Source organism: Bufo gargarizans, chromosome 8 (assembly GCF_014858855.1).
Source record: "Bufo gargarizans isolate SCDJY-AF-19 chromosome 8, ASM1485885v1, whole genome shotgun sequence".
NCBI classification, from domain to species: Eukaryota; Metazoa; Chordata; class Amphibia; order Anura; family Bufonidae; genus Bufo; species Bufo gargarizans.
In genome coordinates, this window is record NC_058087.1 from 14048632 (window position 1) to 14060846 (window position 12215).

The following is a 12215-nucleotide window of genomic DNA, read 5'->3' on the forward strand; positions in this document are numbered from 1 at the left end:
ATTACACCCCTTGTATGCAACAGTCTAAGCTGATCATGGCATACAAAGGTAAAGCAAATGGAGAACCCTTAGGAATATCCCAGAAGAAGAGCTTACTGTACCTATGCCATAGAGCTGTCTTTTTAGGGTGACTGCTGTTACGTTGTGCAAGTACAAAGCCATTGCTAGGCTTTCCTTGAAGAAAAGGCTTAGTTCATTGTCCTCACCCTGTATCTAAATAGATCAAGAGATGTTATAAACTCTTAGGTAGAAAATGAGAGCAATGGAAATGTCCAGTCTCGTGACTGATGAGAATAGTTGTCCAGAAAATGGGTATTCAAAATGTTTCCCAAATGAGGACAGTGATTTAATTATTAGAATCATTTTCCCATGAACATTGTTCTTGTACGTTATGTCCAAGCTTGGTGATTGGAATAAAGCCGGACATCTAGCTGGCCACATAGAAAGAAAAGAAAGGGACGGGGGAGAAGAAGAGGACATATGACTTTAGTTCACCCATAAAAGCCAGCACCTGAAAAAGAGAGGAGACTACAGAGAAACAAATACCAATAAAAACGAATCAAAAATAATAATATTTGTACATGTGTGATTAGCTATTTCTGTAACTCCCATAGACATTTCTGGAGAAGGCTTCATATATATCCACTCAGTGGTCAGCTCACAAAGTGGAACACTCAGGGGGTCAGGGGACCCTCATTGTGGAGATAGGTGTGAGTCTCAGAGGTGACAGACATTTATTGGAATACATACCATCAGTATAAAGATATAACAAACCTAAAGTTGACACTTAATCCACCAAATACACAACTTTTGTCACCTGTAGCAGATCTCTGTTACCTTGGCTAGAACCATCAAGTTGTACCTTATTTTAACTCATTGTTTCCTATAGGCTTTTGAGGACATTTACATCGAGCAGCGGAAAACAATTAAGACAATGCTGGAATATGCTGATAAAGTGTTCACATACATCTTTATTCTGGAGATGCTTCTGAAATGGGTGGCCTATGGGTTTGTAAAATATTTCACCAATGCCTGGTGCTGGCTGGACTTCCTGATTGTTGATGTAAGTATTGGAATCTCTATTATATAAGTGCTATTGGTTAAAGGGGTTTTTCTAATATTTAGAGATTGACTTTGGGACAGGTCATCAATATAATCTGCGCTCAGGGGCATAGCTAAAGGCTTATGGGCCCTGGTGAAAGAGTTCAGCTTGGGCCTCCCCTTCCCTCAGTGCTTTGTGGCCAGGGGCAGGGAAGCACATAGCCTTCATGCTGCCTGAGGCAAAAACTGAAACAGCAACCATGCCAAACATGCCAAATTTTTGACCTAACCCCTTTCTTCCAGCCAGAGGTGTCACTTGACCAGCATGCACTTTCTATAATACTGGTGTATTATTATGTGGCACAAGGGTCTTTGGGCCCCCACCGCCTCCTGGGCCCGGTAGTGACTGTTACCTCTGCACCCCCTATAGCTACGCCCCTGCTTGCGCTCCCACTAATTATTTGTTTTCGGCAATGGCTGAAACTATACAGCGGACGGAGCTGGAAGCACAAGGTTCTTCACACTTCGGAGTGGTTGTGGTGGGGACGGTACTGCAGCTCAGCTCCCATTTAAGTGGATGGAGACTTGTGTCCACTGTGTAGTTTCCGGTGCCTGAAACAGCTGATCCTCAAGATAGGTCATCAATATCAGATTGGTGGGTGTCCGCCAACCAGCACCTTCCTCGATCTGGTATTGATGACCTATCCTGTTAGCAGGCCATCAATATGAAAACCCCTGATGAGTAATCATTGTTATGTCGATATTTGGATGAAAGGTCTCATAGGCAAATATCCATATGCCGATTTGTTCTAATATTATAGTCTGTTGGGTTTTATTGCTTTTTCATTCTATGGAACATTAAGTGCCTGTTGTGATAGCAATTTTAACTAACTGTCACTTTTTTTTCTACAAGAGCCACAAAACATTTTCATGTATAGGTGAAAAATAATTAGTATGCGTGTCAGACTATAGATCCATGGCATGGCTGTCAGTCACTACTGACAGCAATTCATTAAAGTAGATACTCTTTCAAGAACTATGTTTTACACAATCCACCCTCTAAGCGCAGGAGCAGCACTTGTCATATCACTTGCTGTCACCTCCTATAGCTGCTTCTGAGTGTTGAATAACCTCCTGTTCTAGTCCGTAGAGGGACATGTATGTATAGATATGTGTTAATTGCTACTGTATGGGGGACATTGTACATACTGTAATTCAGGCCAGCCGATGGATACTACCACAAATGACTACAGTACATACATTAATACAAAAACTGTGAAATTATTGGCATAGACAATAGGATCTTTTATGTTATACAAGTCATGGTCCTAAGATGTTTTGCATTTTTAAATTATGATGATGTAGGATGAGGTTGGTTTTATGATGAGGGTGGTAATAGAATTAGTAAAGTATAATGTTAGTGTTAGGACAATTTCGTATGAGGGTGGTATTAGGACAATAAGGTATTAAAGATGTATTAGGATTATGAGAGTGCTATTTAGTAACATATGGTATGAAAATGGTAATAGGGCAAAATGGTATTAGTTAGATATTAGGATTAATTAAGATACAATGGGGCGAGAGTGGTATTAGGATAATATGATATGAAAGTGGTATTAGAATAAATTAGTATGAAGGTGGTATTAGGAGGACTATATGGTATGAGTATGGTATTACAATAATATAGATGAAGGTGGTATTAGGATGGTATGGCATTGCAGTGGTATTAGGAGTATATGGTATGAGGTTGGTATTGGGACAATATGGTATGAAAGTGGTATTATGATAATATGGTATGAAGGTGGTATTTGGATAATATGGTATGAAGGTGGCATTAGGATGATATGGTACGGCAGTGATATTAGGAGTATATAGTATGAGGTTGATATTAGAACAATATGGTATGAAAGTGATATTATGATAATATGGTATGAAGGTGGTATTTGGATATTATGGTATAAGGGTGTTATTAGGAAGATATGGCATGAGGTTGGACAATACGGTATGACAGTGGTTTTAGGAGAATGTGAGATTAGTATTAGGACAATATGGAATAAGGTTGGTTTTAGGTTAACATGGTATGAGGGTAGTATTAAGATGGCTGGCTTAGATTTCCGTAATTTTTTATGCCAGTATGTAAAGAATGACAAATGTGATGGAGTTGATCACACCGACCACACCACTTTTTGGAAACTAGAGAGTGCAGCATACAAATACTAACTGCAACTTTGTGACTGTTTAATGTACCATAATATAGGCTCGGTCACATGCATAAGACTAAAGGAGCAATAGTTGGGACAATAATTTGGTGAAATTGTCCAATGTCCCATACAAATGGCATTCTTGTGGATGAAAATGAAATTTTTTATAATAGTGCCCCAATGTGTAGAGATCATCATAACGGGCAATGTGGGGGGGACAGTTGGCACTTAGATAGTGCCCAGAGCAGTCCTCAGGGATGATATCGTGCACAAAGGGCTGTTAATATTGTAGTTAGAGGGTGATTGAATTATTGTAGTGCTATGTGATTCAATACTAACCACACATTTTCTTATACTGCGCAGTGCTGTTTTTAATGACACATCGATCTTTCAACAGGAAACAGATGGCTGTTCTCTGAAGCCATAATGGCTGTATAAATACCATTGTGATAAACTATACCTTCTGTTTTATAAATCATTTCATCTCTTTAATGGTGCTAATCTGAGTCTCCTGACATTTGCTGTGTATGAATTTTATTTTAAAGATTTATAGTTAGATTTTTTGCCTTAAAAAATATCGACGGTAGTATATTGGCTACATTCAGCACGTTAAAGGGGTTTTCTGGGACCACAAAAAATAGTTTGAATGTTCTAAAGTAAAAAAGGAGCCTTGCCCACCTGCTCAATTTGCTGCCATTCCAGCTTCAGTTATCCCGCCACCGCAGTGATGATGTCATCTGCTCCACATGATCACTGAGCAGTCACATGGGTTAGGCCAGTTTCACACCGGCGTTTATCTTTTCCGGCAGGCTGTTCAAGATCCGTACTACAGGGCTCACACATGTGCTGCCTGAAGTCCTACCGGCCCCATTCACTATAAGGGGGACCGGCTGTAGATCTGGCTGCAGCACAGCAAATATGCCGAGAGGCAGCTTGACAAATACCGCTGCAGGGAAATGATAAACGCCAGTGTGAAACTGGCCTTAGACAGGAACCCCATCATACCCAACCAATTTACGTAACTGCTGAAGACAGTGATTGGCTGCAGCAATTATGTAGATAATCGGTGATGTTATTACTGCAGCAAAGAGAACAAAGGCCACCAGGAGTACCAAAGTGGTGATGCTGGAATGGCAGGGCATTGAGCAGGTGAGGTTGATAATGCTTATTTTAAATTTTAGAATTCCTGGCCTTCGGCAATATTTTTGGGGTTCCAACCCCCCCCCCCCCCTCCCCACCCAACAGAACCATGTTTACACAGGATAATCTTTTGACCAGAAATGATAATTTAGGCAACCGCATCAACAATGCTATCATCTGATGCACAAGCATTTGCTCGTTCTCGTTCATCAGTTGATCGGTGGCACCTTTACACAGGGTAATTACTGGGAGCATATATACATATATACTCACACTGTTAACACAACAGAGACTGAATTATTTCTCCAATCCCCCAATCATTTTTGTAGACTGTTCATACAAAAAAATTGCTGATCATTATTCCAAGACATCAGATGAGTACATGTGTCTCAAACAATTTACCCAACAGACATGTATGGGTGTCTTCTAGGGACTAGGGCTATTCCAACCTATCATTTTAGAGGCTACAGTGAGATTACCACTTTAAAGTCGTCTAAGTCCTCTTGGATGTTCCTTTGATGTCAGTTTTCTTCTCATGTCGGATTTTAAATTACTAAATCTTCTTATTGAAATCAACAGCTGTTAATATGCAATTTATATGTAACAGCTATTTTCAGGAATTGATAGTATTACTTCTCAGGTGCAGTGCAAGGTGAGCACTTTACAGACTTAATGGATGACACAAACATCTCATCTGCAGTTGTAATATTGAAGGATATATTTGTTAGTCTCTTCTCCTTTAATCTGGATGTTACTTAAACAACCATATGAATAATGATCATTGTAAGATACGAAAGATAGATACAAGGAAACCTCTTTCGGACAACCACCCAAAATGGGTCTAAAATAGTCTTCTAGAGGGGCGGTCCTTTCAAAGAAGAGGATTAGCATGTATCGTGGCCTAGATCTTGTCTAGTCTCTTCTGAAAGAAATCCAAAGGCAATTTAATTAAGGTAATCTGCATCTAGCAACACAATGGGGGGAGATCCTATCGACAAGTTGTAGCACATGGCTGACACAAGAGATAGTCATCTAAAACATCCTACCTGGATGATGTTCTCAGTGGAGCTCTGTTCTTTTCCTTTGTGTACAAAGACCCTCCTCCTAAGGATGTTCAGTGTGCAGTACGCATGTCTCTGAGATAATCACTCAGGAATGCATTCTTCTAAGCACAATGTTTTTTTTTTTGTATATCTTATCTAACTATCCTTAACTCACTACATTACAAAGAATATAGAAGGTGATATAATAATTAAAGGGGGCAGAACCAATCAGTACTTAAGTATGTAAAATACCCTTACAACACAGCCTTATAATTAGGATAGTCATATTTTGGCCCACAACATACCGTACTTTCATCATACCACTAGACTAGTTGTGTCTTGGCCAACAACAACAATAGTATGATCAAATGACCGAACAAGTCTTATTTTGCCCAATAACACATTATGAACATATCATTAGTCTAGTCTTGCTTTGGCTGACCATATCTTAAAGTATATGTCAACTTCAGTAGAATATATTTAAGGTAAGTTCAGACACGGCAGAATATTGATTTTAAAATCCACAGCATGCTATTTTTTATGTATAGAAAAGTTCCGCCACATATGTATGGCATTTTCAACACTGTATCCAAACGTATTGAATGGTAATTTACTAAGGATTTGTGGAGTCCACACCAGAAATTCAAGGCAAATCCGCCACATCTGAACTTGCCTTTATTGTTTTCTTGGTATTAGTACATTTATTTAGGTTGCCACATAGTCTTTTCTATTGTAGCTGGAGATTCATTATGTTAATGGATTGTCTGACCCCAAAACCAATTTTAGTTTTGTGTAAATGAAAGACAAAAAGGCTGCTCACTTATTCGTCGCTGCTTTGTTCCAGGCTGAGATTGCCGTCCCTGCTTCTTCCGGTTCCTGGAGGACCAGAAGTGTGATGTCCCACCACGGTCATGTACATTGCTGCAGCCATCCACTGGCCTCAGTGTTGATGTGTCCCCCAAGTAGCATGTGACCGATGAACCCCTGTGGTCACATGCTGCTTGGAGACACTTCACTGCCGAGCTCAGTAATGGCTGCAGTATTGCATATGACCACGGATGGGACTTTACAGCTCTGGTCCCCCAGAGATTAGAAGGAGCAGGGGCAGAAGCCTCAGAGCAGGACCAAAAGAGTGGTGTGCAGCTTTTTTCTTTCATTTACACACAACACACATAACATGAATCTCTAGTTACAGGGAGCAGGAATGGGAGCCTTGGAGCTGGATTGGAGTGGCAGTGAATAGAAGAGTGTCTTTATTCTATCATTTACACACTTTCATGGCCAAGTACAATATTGGTTTTGGGAACAGACAACCCCATTATGCAAAAATTACACTAAATGATCCTTATATACAGTATAAGTGTTATAGAGGAGTCAATATTTAATCGGTTTTCACTTTTTAGCCAGACATTTTCCATTCAAATTATGCTACAAATGAGCTGTTGTAGTTTGTAAATGTGGTGGATGGAAGCCCCGCCGAGGATTTCCTTTAACCCCTTAAGGACCAGGCTCATTTTCACCTTAAGGACCAGGCCATTTTTTGCAAATCTGACCAGTGTCACTTTAAGTGCTCATAACTTTAAAATGCTTTGACTTACCCAGGCAGTTCTGAGAGTGTTTTTCGTCACATATTGTACTTCATGACACTGCTAAAATTGGGTCAAAAAAGTTAATTTTTTTGCATAAAAAAATACATTTTTTACCAAAAATTTAAAAAAATTAGCAAATTTCAAAGTTTCAGTTTCTCTACTTCTGTAATACATAGTAATACCCCCAAAAATTGTGATGACTTTACATTCCCCATATGTCTACTTCATGTTTGTAGCATTTTGGGAATGATATTTTATTTTTTGGGGATGTTACAAAGCTTAGAAGTTTAGAAGCAAATTTAGAAATTTTTGAGAAATCTTCAAAATCCCACTTTTTATGGACCAGTTCAGGTTTGAAGTCATATTGTGAGGCTTAGATAATAGAAACCTCCCAAAAATGACCCCATTCTAGAAACTACACCCCTCAAGGTATTCAAAACTGTTTTTTCAAACTTTATTAACCCTTTAGGTCTTCCACAAGAGTTAATGGCAGATGGAGAAACAATTTTGAAATTTCTATTTTTTGGAAAATTTTCCAATATAATCAATTTTTTCCAGGAGTAAAACAAGGGTTAACTGCCAAACAACACATAAAATGGGTTGCCCTGATTCTGTAGTTTGCAAAAACACCCCATATGTGGTCGTAAACTACTGTTTGGCCGAACGGTAGCACATAGAAGGAGGGGAACACCATATGGGTTTTGGAAGGCAGATTTTGCAGGACTGGTTTTGTTTATACCATGTCCCATTTGAAGCCCCCTGTTGCACCCCTAGAATAGAAATTTCAAAAAAGTGACTCCATCTAAGAAAGTACACCCCTCAAGGTATTCAAAACTGGGTTTACAAACTTTGTTAACCCTTTAGGTGTTCCACAAGAGTTAATGGCAGATGGAGAAACAATTTTGAAATTTCTATTTTTTGGAAAATTCTCCAATATAATAAATTTTTTCCAGGAGTAAAACAAGGGTTAACTGCCAAACAACACTCAAAATGGGTTGCCCTGATTCTGTAGTTTGCAAAAACACCCCATATGTGGTCGTAAACTACTGTTTGGCCGAACGGTAGCACATAGAAGGAGGGGAACACCATATGGGTTTTGGAAGGCAGATTTTGCAGGACTGGTTTTGTTTATACCATGTCCCATTTGAAGCCCCCTGTTGCACCCCTAGAATAGAAATTTCAAAAAAGTGACTCCATCTAAGAAAGTACACCCCTCAAGGTATTCAAAACTGGGTTTACAAACTTTGTTAACCCTTTAGGTGTTCCACAAGAGTTAATGGCAGATGGAGAAACAATTTTGACATTTCTATTTTTTGGAAAATTTTCCAATATAATCAGTTTTTTCCAGGAGTAAAACAAGGGTTAACTGCCAAACAACACTCAAAATGGGTTGCCCTGATTCTGTAGTTTGCAGAAACACCCCATATGTGGTGGTAAACTACTATTTGGCTAAACGGCAGGACATAGAAGAAGGGGAACGTCATATGGTTTTTGGAAGGCAGATTTTGCTGGACTGGTTTATTTACACCATGTACCCTTTCAAGCCCCCTGATGACCCCTAGAGTAGAAACTCCATAAAAGTGACCCCATCTAGGAAACTACGGGATAAGGTGGTTGTTGTTTTGGGACTATTTTTGGGGTAAATTTGATTTTTGGTTGCTCTATATTACTCTTTTTTGAGGCAATGTAACAAAAAATTAAATTCTAAAATTGTTTCTACATTCGCTATTTAGTTTTGTGGAACACCTAAAGGGTTAACATAGTTTGTAAAGTAACTTTTGAATACCTTGAGGGGTGTAGTTTCTTAGATGGGGTCACTTTTTTGGAGTTTCTAGTCTAGGTTACATCAGGGGGGGCTTCTAATGGGACATGGTGTAAAAAAAAAAAATGTCCATCAAAATCTGCCTTCCAGAAACCGTATGGAGTTCCCTTCGTTCTATGCCCTGCCGTGCGGCTATATAGCCATTTACGACCACATATGGGGTGTTTCTGCAAACTACAGAATTGGGGCAATAAATGTTTAGTTTTGTTTGGCTGTTAACCCTTGCTTTATTACCGGCAAAATGGATTTAAATTAAAATTTTGCCCAAAAATAGGTGTTTTGGCACCGTTTTTATTTTATATTTTTAACACCGTTCATCCGAGGCGTTTGGTAAAAAGTTATTTTTATAGCGACGACTTTTACGCACGCGACGATGCCCAATATGTATGGCTCTCAGACTTTGGAGACACTAAGCAGGCATCCTAAAACTGCGGCCCTCCAGATGTTGTAAAACTACAATTCCCACCATGCCCTGATGATGGCTGTAGGTTGTCTGGGCATGCTGGGAGTTATAGTTTTACAACATCTGGAGGGCCGCAGTTTGAGGATGCCTGCACTAAAACTAATATTTTTTGGGGAAAGAAAAATAGTTTTCGTGTCTCCAAAGTCTGAGAGCCATAGTGTTTTATGTTCTCTAGTGAACTGTTGGGGATTATAAAAATTTAGTACTCCATGGAAGTGTGATACTCCCTGAAGCAATCGATAATGCAGAGGCCCGGATGATCGGGGCACGTGTCACATTGAGTAGTGGTGTCCTTCCGTATCCCCCTCTTGTGACACACTCTGCACTTTTTTGGGTTCGTCCCTTCTTTCCAGTATGGGGGACCACACCTGGAAAGTGTTGGCCAGGGACGATCCGGGCGCCTCCAGTTCCCGAGGTACTCCGGCCTGCTCTTTCCCGGTCCGAAAAGATCAGGTCCTTGAGGACTGCCTCATAGAATTGGAGGAATGTCCCTGTGCTGCCAGCGCTTCGGGATAGTACAAAAGAGTTGTACATGGCAACCTGCACCAAGTAGACCGCAACTTTTTTGTACCATGCCCGGGTTTTGCGCATGGCGTTATATGGCGTGAGGACTTGATCAGAGAGATCAACTCCTCCCATATACCGATTGTAGTCGACGATACAATCGGGCTTGAGGACCGTTGCCGCGGTACCTCGCACAGGGACTGGGGTGGTGCTGTTACCGTGGATTGTGGACAGCATAAGGACATCCCTCTTGTCCTTATACCTGACCAGCAACAGGTTTCCACTGGTAAGTGCACGGGTCTCACCCCTGGGGATAGGTACCTGGAGGGGGTAGGCAGGGAGGCCGCGTTGATTTTTCCGCACGGTCCCACAAGCGAACGTGGATCTGGCGGCAAGGGACCTGAACAAGGGAATGCTGGTATAAAAGTTATCCACGTACAAGTGGTAACCACTATCCAGCAGTGGGTACATAAGGTCCCACACAAGTTTCCCGCTAACACCCAGAGTGGGGGGACATTCTGGGGGTTGAATACGGGAATCTCGCCCCTCGTACACACGAAATTTGTAAGTGTACCCTGAGGTACTCTCACAAATTTTGTATAGCTTCACGCCATACCTCGCCCGCTTTGTGGGAATATATTGGCGGAAACTGAGTCTCCCCTTGAACGCAACGAGAGACTCATCAACCGCGACCTCCCTTCCAGGTACGTAGGCCTGCTGAAATGTGGCCCCAAAGTGATCGATGACCGGCCGTATCTTATACAGCCGGTCATAGGCAGGATCACCTCGGGGTGGACATGCTGCATTATCAGAATAATGCAGACATTTCCGGATGGCCTCAAACCGGTGACGTGTCATGACCATACTGTACAGTGGGGTCTGGTACAGGACGTCCCCACTCCAGTATTGCCTGACACTGGGTTTTTGGACTAGACCCATATGCAGCACGAGGCCCCAAAATGTCCTCATTTCGGCTGCACTGACCGGCGTCCAGCCACCGGGTCTAGCCAAAACTGAGCCTGGGTTTTGAGCGACGAACTGTTGGGCGTACAGATTCGTCTGCTCCACCATCAAATTCACCAGTGGGTTACTGAAAAAAAAACTAAAAAAGTCTATTTCAGTAAACCACACTGTGGGAATCTGGATTCCAGGATTGCCAGCGAAATCCGGAATCTCAGGCTCAAAGTCCACTGGGGGACACCAGCTAAGTTCATCGGCAGGGGGCTCCGGTGGACTTATTTGGTGGGCCGGGAAACCAGTACGAACCCCAGGGCGGCTCGTACTAGGGTGGGCCACAGGATCCCTAGCATGTGCGGCCCCTGGCTCCGCCTGGCGGCGTCTCCGCCGCCTTGGTGGCTCATCGTCATCCGATGATGATGAGGAGGATGCGGATGATAAAAGGAATGTGGGGTCATCCTCATCCTCACTGGGGCTCTCGGAGTCGGAGGCAATCTGGGCGTATGCCTCCTCGGCCGAGAACACCCGGCGGGCCATGGGTGTGTGTGCGTGTAGGTGTGCGTGTGTGGCAAACTTTATTATATGTGCGTGTGTGTGGGGGCAACGGGTGTTCGCGTACTAAAAAAGGCAAGAAAAAAAGGGCAAGTGATAGGAAAAAAAAAAGTTAAAACTTGCTAATCAGCGGTACAACGCTGATCAGCGGTGGGGCGGGCGATGCGCTAACAGTGGACAGACGCTAAAAAGTGCGGGCCAGTCAGCGCACGCAGAAAAAAAAAAGTGGTGGTGTGGTGGGGAGCTGGTGGGGGGTGGGGGGGTGGTGGGGGGGGGGCAAGTGGCAGGGGGGGTCGGGGTTAGGGTTAGATGGATAGATGGAAGTTTGGAAGTTTGGAATAAAAGTACTTTTTTTTTTTTTTTTTCCTAACTTACTTTTCCCTTCTTTCCCTGCCTAACGGTGCCTCTCCCTCACTGACCCTAACCTACCTGGGTGGCGATGGGTGCAGGAGGGTGATGGATGGCGATTAGGGGGACACAGGAGCTGGTGCTGGACGATGCTGCCGGGTGCTCGTGCAGAACAGGAAGAGGAGGGAAGAGAGGAGCGCAGGAAGTTTGAATCTCGCGCCTCTCTCCCCTGCACCAATCAGTACCCTGGACAGCAGTGTTCAGCACCAGGGCCAGCACCGCCTCCTCAAATCCTCGGACTGCGATTGGTGGTGTAAAATTACGCCACCGATCGCAGTCTTTTTCCGGTTCATCGGGTCACAGGACACCCGAATGGACCGGAAACGCAGAAAACCGCAGGTCTGAATTGACCTGCGGTTTTCTGCGATCGCCGATACGGGGGGGTCCAATGACCCCCCCCCCCTGCGTTGTTACGGGATTCCGGCTGAATGATTTCAGCCGAAATCCCGTTCCGATTAACCCCCGCGGCGCCGGAATTACATTTTTAAGTCAGGA

At 42.7% G+C, this 12215-nt stretch overlaps 1 protein-coding gene across 1 annotated transcript in view; it reads left to right on the plus strand.

Annotated features, from left to right (window-relative positions):
- LOC122944406 (sodium channel protein type 2 subunit alpha-like) overlaps positions 1–12215 on the plus strand; it is a 266258-nt gene that overhangs the window by 206260 nt on the left and 47783 nt on the right. The window contains exon 20 of the mRNA XM_044302629.1: positions 890–1063. Coding sequence (XP_044158564.1) covers positions 890–1063 — 174 coding nt within the window. The remainder of the gene's footprint in view (positions 1–889; positions 1064–12215) is intronic.